At 45.5% G+C, this 12,230-nt stretch overlaps 1 protein-coding gene across 4 annotated transcripts in view; it reads right to left on the bottom strand.

Moving 5' to 3' along the window:
• Positions 1-3,859: 3,859 nt before the first annotated feature.
• Positions 3,860-12,230, bottom strand: part of MIDN (midnolin) — a 43,870-nt gene continuing 35,499 nt past the window's right edge. For all 4 annotated transcript variants that reach the window (XM_039319283.1, XM_039319280.1, XM_039319281.1 and 1 more), the window contains one exon: positions 3,860-4,149. In XM_039319283.1, coding sequence (XP_039175217.1) covers positions 3,896-4,149 — 254 coding nt within the window. In that variant the 3' untranslated portion in view covers positions 3,860-3,895. The remainder of the gene's footprint in view (positions 4,150-12,230) is intronic.

Consider the following 12,230-nt stretch of genomic DNA (forward strand, 5'->3'; position numbering starts at 1 on the left):
AAAAGATGAGATGAAGGGGCTACCCTGGATTTTTGCTAAACACAAGGTTGGGGGGACCAACATAGAGAAATATAAATGGAGTTATTTGGAAGCAACAACCTGACACCATCTTGCAGGCACCCCAAAATTAGTTTTACAATCTTATTTGGATGAGCTCTCCCCAACACTTCAATCATCCAAATGTGTTGGATCCATCCAGATGTGTTGCTGCACCTCTCACTGGAGCAGCTGGCCAGCACATCTGGAGAGTAACATGTGACTTTCCATTCTCTACAGGACCTTAGTTTTCCTTTTAAGAAGTTTCTGGAATTATCATTAATCTACAAAGGAGAGAAGGCCCATCTTCAACCTGACTTCTAACCATAAAATGCTGCAAAAATCGTAGCCAAATTCCAATGCAAAGTTTGCCCCCTACTATCTTGGGTACCCTATTTCCCCCCCCAATAAATCTGAGTGGTGAACTTCAAAACCAAGTTTAATTAAACTTTTGATAAACTTCTTAAGACAGCCAAAAAAGTTGACTAGTCTCTAATCACAAATCTCTGTATTTCATAGATGGTGGAAAACAAAAAGTAATGGACACAGAACGGCCCATTGTTTGAAGAGGCAAGAGTGTTTCCGAGCTACAAAAAAGTTTTGTGCATTTTTCCTCCAAAAGGAGAAAACAGAGAATATCCCAGCTTCAACCTTTCAAGAGGACCCCCCTTTTTTTTTGAGAATGCCTCTTGATCTCAGCAGCGCTTTAAGGCACCAACCGCTGAAAAACTTTATCATTTCAAGAGCAGGCGCAAATTTGGCACAAGAGGGAAGATAGTGGAGTACAGTAATTGATAAGAAAGCCTCTCTCCAAAAAAAGACATTTGCTTCACAGATTTGTTCTGGTTTTGATTAGCCTCTTTTTTTTTTTAAGGAGGGGGAAAATTAACATGGGGTACTTAGTAGTGTTACAAATTCCTAGGCCAAAGATGCAGGTAGCCATGGATGGAGATGGGGGTCTCTCTCCTGTACCCCAAGATTGCTCCGATCATCTGAACTATGGAAAAGGTTTGCATAAAGAGAGGAGAAATGGTGGATCAGTCAGAGCAAAATGATAAATGGAGAGGGACCTCTGCCTGGTTTCCCCCCCCCAGTGTGGTTTTCCCGATGTTTTAATGCTTGCAAAATCCACTTGGACAACTTAAATGAAAACTCAAAATGAAACAGAAGGCTGAAGAAAGGGGGGGAAAGGGACACTTTCCAGCTCTTGATAAAAAAAAGAAAATGAGTCCTTATCTTTCTCTTCAGCCTGCCTAGATCAGTGGTTCTCAACCTGTGGGTCGGGACCCCATTTGGGGTTGAACGACCATTTCACGAGGGTCGCCAAACAAGGCTGTCCGCCATTTTTCCCCCTTTTCTTTGGCCACGCCCCTGGCACCCGGTGATGTATAAGTGGTTGGGGGGTCACCACAACATGGGGAACTGTATTATGGGGTCGCGGCATTAGAAAGGTTGAGAACCGCTGGCCTAGATGGATGGACTAAAAAGGACCTAGAATAGATGTTTAAAGAAAGAGGAGATGGAAAACTTGTCTTAGTTTCATCCCTCATCAATTGTGAAAAATGCAATCCAGCATCTTAAGAGGGGCATCACAAAGCAAGTCAGGAATTGCCTATTTGCTCTTAGAGAGACCTACACCAAAGTTATTGTGACTTTCTCTTCTCATAAGCCTAGGTTTATTGTAAGTTGGGGAACCTCATTGACTGGGGGACCTCGAAAGAAATTCATGCAAAATGTGGCCGTCAAAAATAATTTGCCAAAGATCCAGCTTTGAGTCACCATTCTATTCTATTCTATTTTCAGGGAGAACTGTGATTTTTTTTTTTTATATAAACATGTGTTTATATTCACATCATGACCCAGAGATGCTTAGGCCCTCCATGATAAGGTTTTCATAGAAATGGACTTGGCAGATTAAATCCTTATTTCAAAAGTTGGATCTATGGATGATCCCAAGTTATTCTCCACACACAGTCTTTTCTTTGAAACTCAAACATCACACATATACACACATATACACAAACGTACTTGTGGTTGCTAGATCTGCGAAGAAAAATGAGAACTAATTTCTACTGCCTATGAAAAATTATTGGCTCAGATCATCAATGTCAATCAGCAACAACAACAAAAATACCCTAGCATTTAAGTTTCCAGAGATTACTTTTGTGTCCATTAATTAAAAACTAAAAAGACAAATTAAAACAAAAATTGGATGAGAACAAGGACTTGGTCTCTGTAACCAGAGGGTGTAGTTTGGACTTCTGTGCATGGCAAAATGGCCTCTGAGAATGGACAGAAAGCCTGGGTCTTTTCATGGAGGATATGGGAGGCAGGATCAAGGATGCAGGCCGTTTTTAGGGGCTAAAAAAAAAAGGCATTGAAAACTCTCTCAGCAGCTACCCAACATGGATGAGGTAAACACGAAAGGAGGTGAGAATTCTGTCACAGGGAGAACCAAGGGGCCAAGTATTAGGGCTGATTTTTGTATGCAGTTGGCAAAAAAACCCCAGAAATATCACAAGACGGCTTTCTAGCTGTCCAAAGGGGCTCCAGAATGGTAGGTTTTAAATCTTATTCTCCCCAGCCTAGCTTGTAACATATTTTGTTGGTTCTTTAAAACAACAACAAAAAAACAAAAAACAGGCAAGATCAGAATCCCCTCTTATGTTTTAATGCACAGAATTGTTTTTTAAAAAACCTCCATATCTCGCATTCATGTTGTACAATGTGAAGAGAGGAAGCCCTCAAACTGGGGGCATATAGTATTTCTTTACCCTGTGTCCCCCACTCCATATCCCCTTACTCCTCCATGGTTTGAGAATTGCCTCCAAAACTCTCCTCCCCCCCCCCCCCCCGCACGAGTCACACCTCTTTAAAGTGCCCGTGACAGAAAACATCCTTGGAAGTGAATAGGGGGAGACCAGTGGGGTCTTAAGAGGAGATTGGACAGATCAAGATTAATTCAGAAATGCTACATATCCAGGAAGGGAAAGAAACACACACAGATAGACATGTGCGCACACACACAAGCATACACCCTTATTTCTTTTCTTTCTTTTTTTGACCCACCCACCCTCCGTCGGGGCCCTCCCTTAGTCTGAAGAATGCACAGCGCTTCCCGTTACACAAAAGTCACCCAAATAAAAAATAATAACAATTATTCTTTTTTTTTTTAAAAAAAAAAAAAAAGGAGGAAGCATTCTGAGACAAACCTGCCTCCCAGTTTCAAACACACACCCTTTTGTCAATGCTCGGGTGGGGAGGAAGCAGCCCATGCAAACTTTTGGGTTGGTTCGCCCCTTCCTCTTGGCCCTCCGATCCCCAATGGTAAAATAAAATTAGGAAGTAAGAAGGTTAAACTTTTCTTTTCTCTCTCTCTCTCTCCATTCAATCCATGACTGGTCCGGCTTTTCCTGAACACGTTTTTTTCTAAGGCAGCCATTGAAGATTCTTCTTTCTGAAATCAGAGGAAGCTCTCCCCAAGAAATGTGTTTGCCATCTTGCTTTCCAAATTGTCTCTCGCTCGCCTGCTTTTGCCCCCCAAGCTCTTTCAGTTCTTAAAATAAAAGCAGAACAGGTTTTTTTTTTTTGAAAATAGAAAATACTGTTCCAAGGCTGGGCTGATCCACTTCGGTGCAGCTGAAAACGAGGTCCACGCAACGCAATCCACAGCCATCTAGTCTTGTGTTAGAATCAAGCACCCAAAAAGCTTTGCTCTCACGGACCAAAAAAAAAAGTATTATTATTATTATTACTACTAAATGGTCTTTCAATTCTTTTTTTTTTCCTCAACACTCCCTGTCCCACCCTGCCCACCCCAAAAGATGCCATTTTCCCCCTACTCAAGGTTTATTATTTTTTATGCTACGACAAATTCGGATTTCATGTCCGCTTTGACTTCGGGTTTCCAAACTGAATCTTCGAAGTCTAGATCAAGGCTGCCTTCACTGGAAACACTGCTGTTGCGGCCAGATTTTCGATTGGGCAGCCAGTGGTAAGGGGCCCGGGCGTCCCTCCTTGCCTTCCGGCGCAGCCGTTTTTGCTGCATCAAAAGCTGCAGGCGTTCCACTTTGCAACGGGTGGCGCGGTTCTCCGTCTGGCGCAAGCGGTCGCCTAAAAGCGGAAGGACACAGAGAAACGAAGGTTGTTAGAAGGAAGAGTTGAGATGGAATCAGGTCACTCACTCAGCGGTGAAAAAGTGGGTTTTATATTGGGCTCCCGGATACAGATCCACTCCCAAGGATGTTTTTTCACGAGGCAACGGGACTTTCTTGTTTTTCTTTGAAAACATTTCGCTTCTCATCTAAGAAGCTTCTTCAGCTCTGACTGTATAAATCAGGGGTCTTCAAACATGGCCCTTTAATGACTTGTGGACTTCAACTCCCAGAATTCCTCAGCCAGGCACACTGGCTGAGGAATTCTGGGAGTGGAAGTCCACAAGTCATAAAAGGGCCACGTTTGAAGACCCCTGGTATAAATGCTCCCATTCCTCACCATCCAGTCAGAGCTGTTGGGTGAGAACCGAAATGTCTTCAAAAAAAAAAACACAAAAAAACACAAGTCCAGTTGCCTCATGAAAAAGCATCTTTGGGATAACTATAACCTGAATGGGCTGAGAATCTCCATAAACCAGGGGTCTTCAAACTTGGCCCTTTTATGTCTTGTGGACTTCAATTCCCAGAATTCCTCAGCCAGGCACTCTGGCTGAGGAATTCTGGGAGTTGAAGTCCACAAGTCATAAATGGGCCAAGTCTGAAGACCCTTGCCATAGACATACAGATCCACTGTTCTTTTTACCTTGTACCAACTGGACTGACAAGCAATTAATTGACTAGTCATTGTCCAAGCCCAGTTAGTCGACTTACAACCATTTGTTTAGTGACCGTTCAAAATTACAACGGCTCTTTGGTTTACGACTTGATCCTCATACTTGCGACTATTGTAACATCCCTCACGGTCACAATAAGAATTCGGATATTTGGCAATTGGCATGTATTTATGAGAGTTGCAGCGTCCTGGAGTGTGTGTCTGTGTGTGTGTCACATGATCGCTATTTGGGACCTTCCCAGCTGGCTTCTGCCAAAGTTAATGGGGGAAGCCGGATTTGATTAACGACCGTGTGATTCATTTAACAGCTGTGGCAAAAAAAAAAGATTGTTAACAAAATTGGATGTGACTCACTTAAGACTTGCTTTGCTTAGCAATGGAAATTCTGGTTCCAACTGTGGTCTTAAGCCGAGGACTAACTGTATGTGTCATCAAGACAGCGTCAACTCCTAGCTAGATCTGATCCAGGGTGACTTGTCCCCAGTTTTGTCTCTCTGGTGCATTCACCCATATTGAACCAAGTTCATTGACCATTATGCAACAAAGAAATGCAACACAACACTCTTGATTTCAGTCATCCCCTCTCATTGCCCAAGGAACAAACAGAAACCACAAACAGAAAACTAAAAAAAGAAGTTTTCCTTGCAAGTCTTCAGGCCTTTTTTTCCCCTGTATTCCAGGTGTGTGTCCTTTGGAGGGGAGGGGACACAAAATACTTCCCATCAGTGCTGAATTTTTGTTCTTGCAACAACCCAGCGATGTGGGTTAGCTGTGGGCTTTATCCTCAGCTAAGCCTCCCTTTGACGCACTTGACTATGTTAGCTAATTTGGCTGAGGTATCTGTGTTAAGCCTTGCCGTGTGCGAGTAGGCGGCAGTATAAATTTTTCTAAATAAATAAATAAATAAATTTCATTTTCTCCTCCCGACATGCAAAGTCAGTTGGGGAAGTTAGATCAGCTTAACCGCCATGTGATTCACTTAACAACTGCAGTGATTTGCTTAACAACCTTTACAAAAAGCGACGTGGTGTGACTCGCTTAACTGCCTTGCTTAGTAGCTGGCCCCAATTGTGGTTGCAAGTTGAGGACCACACGCATCAGCTGCTGGAGGAGAGCTACAAAAGTGAATTTTTGCTTTAGGCTCCCCTTTCCAGCTTCATAGGCCTATCCCGGCTGACCACTTCCCTCCTGGATATATTGGATAACTAAGTTAAAATCAGGCCACTTTCTTTCCCAAGGACCCTGGTCTGCCATATGAGATCCCCTCCCATGCATTTAAAAGACCTCTCAGCCCCGGGAGGGGCTTTATCTAGGTCACTGTCTCCGTGGCAACAGAGTCAGGATGCTGAAACAGTAGGTAGACAATGGTGCTGGGCATCTTCCTGACCCTTTCCCAGGTTTAGATGGCTTCCCCCTTTTAAACATAACCAAAGTCACTCCACTCCCAGCTTCCGAGACAGAGGATGCTTTTTCGAAAGAAAATTCCTCTTCTTCTTCTTTGCTACTTGCTTTAGCAGCCCGTGGGTGGGTGAACAATTGAACGTTTACACAAATGAGACAAAAGGAAAGTGAAAACCACTCGAACAATACTTGGCCGTGGCCCTTTCTTTCTAAGGGTCTCCTGCTAGGGGCACCAAGTGACTTATGGCTGATTTTTACACTTAAGACCGCTCCAATAACACCATGGTCCTGTGATCAAAATTGAGACGCTTGGCAACTGACTCATAGTTATGACGGTTCCAGTGCCCCAGGGTCATGTGATCCTCTTTTACGACCTTCTGATAAGCACAGTCAATGGGGAAGGCAGATTCACTTAACAGCCGTGCTTGCACATGGAACAGCTGTAATGATTCACTTAATGGCTGTGGTAAGAAAGGTCGTAAGATGGGGCAAAACTCACCACAGAAACATTGGGCTCCATTATGGTCATAAGTCAAGGACTACCTGTATTTAAACTTCAGTTTTGCTTAAGAGCTGAAACCTGAAATCACAGAGCACCATTCTTTTTATCCTACCATTATTTAAACCTTTCATTTCCCTCCCCAGAATGACAATGAGAAAGTCATGTCAAAATAGGCGTCTGTGACGGAATCAGGAAAAAGGAGAAAATACGCATTTGAGAGAAAGACCACGCTAGGCCAGCTTTGGCAGGCCCCAAAGTAGCCAAGCATGTGAAGAATTAACTAGCTGATCTCATGCCTTAAAGCACAGAAGGTGACAGGCAGGACAGAAACTGGAGGCGGCATTTATTTTGGAGGAATTCACCCGAAGAGACCACAAGTGTGCAAACGCCACCGGAGAGAAATACTTGACTCGGTGGACAGGCTGATCAATGTGGTGGGGTGTGTGGGGGTGATGGTGGAAGAGAAGAGCGGATTCATTTCCTTCACCAACACTTTAATTGGAGCGTTCCCCCAGTCAGTTTTATGGTGGACAGGAGGATTTCAACTGGGATCTCCTCAATCTTAACCTGGCCCTGTCTTGCAGTGTTCCCAAACTGGGCCACTGTGAGGGGACTGGACTTCAACTCCCAGAATTCTCAGCCACGGCCCATCTGACTAGGGCAGGGGTAGGTAACCTTGGCTCTTTTATGACGTGGACTTCAACTCCCAGAATTCCTGAGCCACACATGCTGAGGAGAAATGGAGAGGTTTCTATGCTGAGCCATGCTGGCTCAGGAATTCTGGGAGTTGAAGTCCACAAGTCATAAAAGAGCCAAGGGTGCTCTGGGAGTTGAAGTTCAAGCATCTGGGAGTTAGTCGGGTTGGGAAAAACTGTCGCAACCCCAGGAATTGGGAAACTGAGACAACACGACCAGTCCTTTTTGCGTTGCACAATTAGTTAACAGCGATATTCAAATAACCAGACTACAACTGCCCCTGAATTACGACTCCCATCATGTTTTTGAACACTAAAGTAGGGCCTCCACGCACATGTAAGCCTACGACACTCAAATCGAAATCAATCAGTTGAACTGAACTGAATTCAATTCAAATCTTCATTATAGTCAGAGGTCAGCGTAAAGCTGAGCCAATGATTAGAAACCATCCCAAAACAAAGGGGGGGGGGAAAACTGGCGTAATATGAGAGAGGCTGATTCTCTTCTCAGCTTGAAGTAATCCTGACCAGCTAAGATTCTCAGATCTGCTACGAAACCTTCCCACCAGTCCTCCTGCAGACACATCTCCCACCCTCTCCAACAACCTCCCACTATGGGGCCAGACCTATCTCTTTGCCAAATCACTTTGCACAGCCATTCCAAGCATTTTTACCCTTTGCTCTCTCAAGGGTGCAGAAAAACATTCCAGGCCTTTTCACGCCCCTGAGTGCAATCACCTCTTTTCTGAGAAGACCCTTTCCCATCCCTAAGCATGCAAAGCAAATGGAGTAACACACGGAGATTCGTGTGTTCTGCCTATTCCTCTCTCCTTCTTCCTCTGTAACGTTGCAGGATTTGGGCACCAATCCCAAAGACCATGCATTTTTGTAACTGTTCTCACCAGCGGCCTAATTTAACAACCACATCACTTAGCGGCAGACGTTCTGCTGCCAATTGTGGCCGTAAGTCAAGGACTACCTATAGTTTATTGAAGCAGAACCGGGGAATATTCCTCTCATTTTGCACACAGAGCACAAAAAAAAAAAAGTCTCTGGATTTGGGATTCCCCAAAGCCTCCATATTGCTGTAGTAGCTTAGCCTGATGAAAATAACCACAACTTTGAGCAAAGGTCACATGAAATGAAGTGAATCCTCAAGAAAGGAGGTAGGTGGAGGGTGAGTTTGTCCTCTAGTTATTCCCTAATTATATTCAATACAAGCGGGGAGGGGGAGAATTAAATGCAGGACTGGAAGGGATGAAAGTTGGCTATATTTGAGGGAGGGAGGGAGGAAGGAAGGAATGTCTGGATGTCAACAACTCAGGGGGTCACAATCTTCTTTCTTACCAAGTAAATATCGAATTGGGAAATGTTAACTTTCCCGTTTGAAAGCAACCCAAGCTGATGACCTGCAGTGAACCCCTTCTGTTTGGCAATCAAAATTATTTCAGAGCGACTGAAGAGCACTGCACTTTGCTTATGCTCAGAGATGGCCTCTTTCCTCACGCTTAACTTCCCTCTGCAGGCCAGAAGCCATGCTCCCATCTATACCAATAAACAAGCCAAAAGAAGGTTAAAAAAACAAAGAACAAGAAAAGGGTCTTTGTCTCCTTCATTTGTGTCTATGAAAAATGAGATCTGCCCCAAGGGCCGTCACCACCATCACCACCACCCCTGGCACAATATAATGGAGCAGGTACAGAGCTTCCTCCCCCCTCCCCAGAACTGGTTTGTGCATCCCTCCCACTTGGCTGTAGACAACTTCCCAAACAGTGTTTGTGTGTGTGTGTGACTGTGTGTGTGTTAAAAAAGTGCTCAATGCAGCATTTGTGATTTCAATATCTCCTTTATCCAGTTCCTCCCTTGCTTCCTTCCGTCCCTTCCCCATTCATTCTGGGGCCCTTTGTTGGGGAACAGAAAAAATACTGCCTGTGTGTGTGTGTGTGTGTGTGTGTGTGTGTGTGTGTGTGTACCCCAATGTTGCTTTGGGAGGGCGTGGGACAGATAGGAACCAGAGACAAAGCAGCATTCAAGGTGCAAAGGCAGAAACAGCAAAGGAAGCATGCAGCACAACCGCACTTCCTTTGCAGCACCCTTTTAAAAGGTGGCTCCCCCCCTCTAGTTGCAACCGTTTGCTTTTGGTTTCAGGCAGGTGGCATCTGCCGGCCCCTCCCTGGCCATCTCGCTTGTTGATTTTTGCTTTTTTTTATTTTTTAAAAAATTGCCATGTCAAGGAGCGCCTCGATGGTTGCCAACCTCCCAGGTGTTGGGGTGACGTCGCAGCTCAGCCGGCGTGCGTGTGCAGAGGAGTCTGGCGGCGTTGGTGCATGAGAAGAGAAAGGGGGAGGTGGGGAAAGGAAGGCTGTGAATTCCTAGAAAATGGGGAGGGAGGGAGGAAGTGGAGGCTGCCGGTTCCTTGGGGCGGCCTTGAAAGGCAGACAGCCTCCTCTGTGACAGCCTTCGTAGCAGAGAAACGGACACTAAGCCAGGCTCTGAGCAAGCAGAGTCACAGCTGGTTGCTCAAGCAGGGAGGCGGTTGGGAGGGGACCTCCACCTTCCCTTGACAAAGGGTGAGGCCAGATAGCCTTAGAAACCAGCAGAGTTTTGCAATGTCCAGCCCACAGCCAGACTCATGTGGGCAAAGGAAGGCCCACTGCGGGTTTCTCACCCAACCCCTTCTCACTTTGGACGCAGGAGCAGTCCTTTTCTGAACAAAGATTTAAGAGCTCAGCGCCATTTCTCACCTCTTGGAATTCAGTCATAATACAGATTGTCCTTGACTTACGATCACAATTGGGACCAGTGAACTGTGCTTGATTTTACGATTGATTTTACGATCTTTGTTGTGTGTTAAGCGAATCACTGCAAGTGCTAAGTGAACCGCAAGGCTATTAAGCAATTCCAGCTCTCCCCCCATTGACTTTGCTTATTGGAAGCTAGCTGGGGAAGTCACAAATGGCAACCACATGACCCCCACAGTGCTGCAACTGCCACAAATACACATCAGTTGCCAAGCAGACAAATTTTGATAATCTGACGGCAGGGATTTTGCAACTGTCGTAAGCCCGAGGACTGGTCATGTCACTTTTTTCAGCTGTAATTTTGAACGTTCGTTAAATGAATGGTTGCAAGTCAAGGATGGTCTATAGCGTTAAGCACTAAGATGGGTGGACTAACACCCAGAATTCTTCAGCCAGCCTCGTTTGCTGATTGGGGAATTCTGGGAATTGAAGTCTGCACATCTTAAAGTGGCCTAGAGGTGGAGATGTTAAGTCAAGTTTACTGGTCTCTCTGTTATGGTTCATCCTGCTGGGTTGCTTTTCTAAAGTCAGAAAATATTTTTCTTGCTTCTGATAGTTATCCAACACCATGCAGCCAAAATGGCTGCAAAACGGTAATGGAGAAGGCCCTTACAAGCCCAAAGAAGAGGGGATTAACCTATTTTTCCAAAGCGCCTGAAGGCAGGACAAGAAGCAACGGATGGAAACTAATCAAGGAGAGAAGCAATCTAGAACTGAGGAGAAACTTCCTGACAGTGAGAAAAATCAACCAGTGGAATAACCTGCCTTCAGAGGTTGTGGGTGCTCCAACACTGGAAGTTTTTAAGAAGAGACTGGACAGCCATTTGTCTGAAATAGTTTAGGGCAGTGGTGGGGAACCTATGGCACGTGTGCCAAAGGCGGCACTCGGAGCCCTCTCTGTGGGCACATGTGCCATTGCCCCAGCCCCGCTTCCCCCCACGACCCCGTCCTCACCAGCAGCCCCCCTGGAAGAGAGTCGCCCCCGAGCGTGGCCCACACGGAGCAGCGCAGCCAAGAACATGGCAGCCAGGCAGCGTAGTCAAGACTCTGCCCTCACGCCTCATTGCGCACAGTTGATGCTGTGGGGCGTGGGCAGAGGGCGTGGCTGCCATGGTGCTGATGGGCTGCCTGGGCGATCTGTGGCAGGCCCTTGAGGCAATGAATAGCCCTGTGGGCAGGCGGGATGGGGGGCAGGGTAGGGGGTGGAGCGGGGGCAGGGCCATTTTTTGGGCACTCGGTCTCTAAATGGTTCGTCATCACTGGTTTAGGATCTCCAGCTTGAGCAGGGGGTTGGACTAGAAGACCTTCAAGGTCCCTTCCAACTCTGTTATTCTGAAACCCTTTGCTTTCTTGTCATTTTTAGTCTGAGACAAAATAAGAGTCTACAACCCAAAGGCAAGAACAGGAGGCAAGGAAAGGCCTGGGACTCTTCTCCCTTTTCTTTCTGGCCCCAGCAGAAAATGGCTAGGTCTTATTGCTCCTTCCCGTTCTGCTACATAATTTTTGGCTCCTGCCCCAGAAAAGAGGCTGGTTCTCTTTATCCAAAATGTTATATATTCTAGCTTTGCTACTATGGAGCAGAGAAACTTGCCCATTGGGGCCTTCTCCTCCCAGTTACAGAATACAAAGTTTTCCTCAGCCTAGTTTCTCTCTCCTGCAAACATTTAAAAAGGTAGGCGCCTGCTCCAGCGATTAGCATGGTTGAAAAGATATTCGGAATCATGCAATGTTATTTGTTCTTCTTCTGACACGCCACAGATGCTAAAGTTGGATTCTGAAAAAGACAGGGAGGTTTTGAAATCTGGTGTCGGAGAAGACTCCTGAGAATACTATCGTCGGCCAGGAAGCAGATCATCAAACAAATCCATTCAGAATTCTCACTCGAGGCACAGGCTCAAATTAGTCTACTATACATGATGCGAAGACCAATGGACCAATAAAGGCCAATAAGAGTCAAAACCAACTTGA

The sequence above is a fragment of the Crotalus tigris genome, unplaced genomic scaffold (assembly GCF_016545835.1).
Source record: "Crotalus tigris isolate CLP2741 ecotype Arizona unplaced genomic scaffold, ASM1654583v1 scf7180000022970.308977840:1548163, whole genome shotgun sequence".
Taxonomy (NCBI): Eukaryota; Metazoa; Chordata; class Lepidosauria; order Squamata; family Viperidae; genus Crotalus; species Crotalus tigris.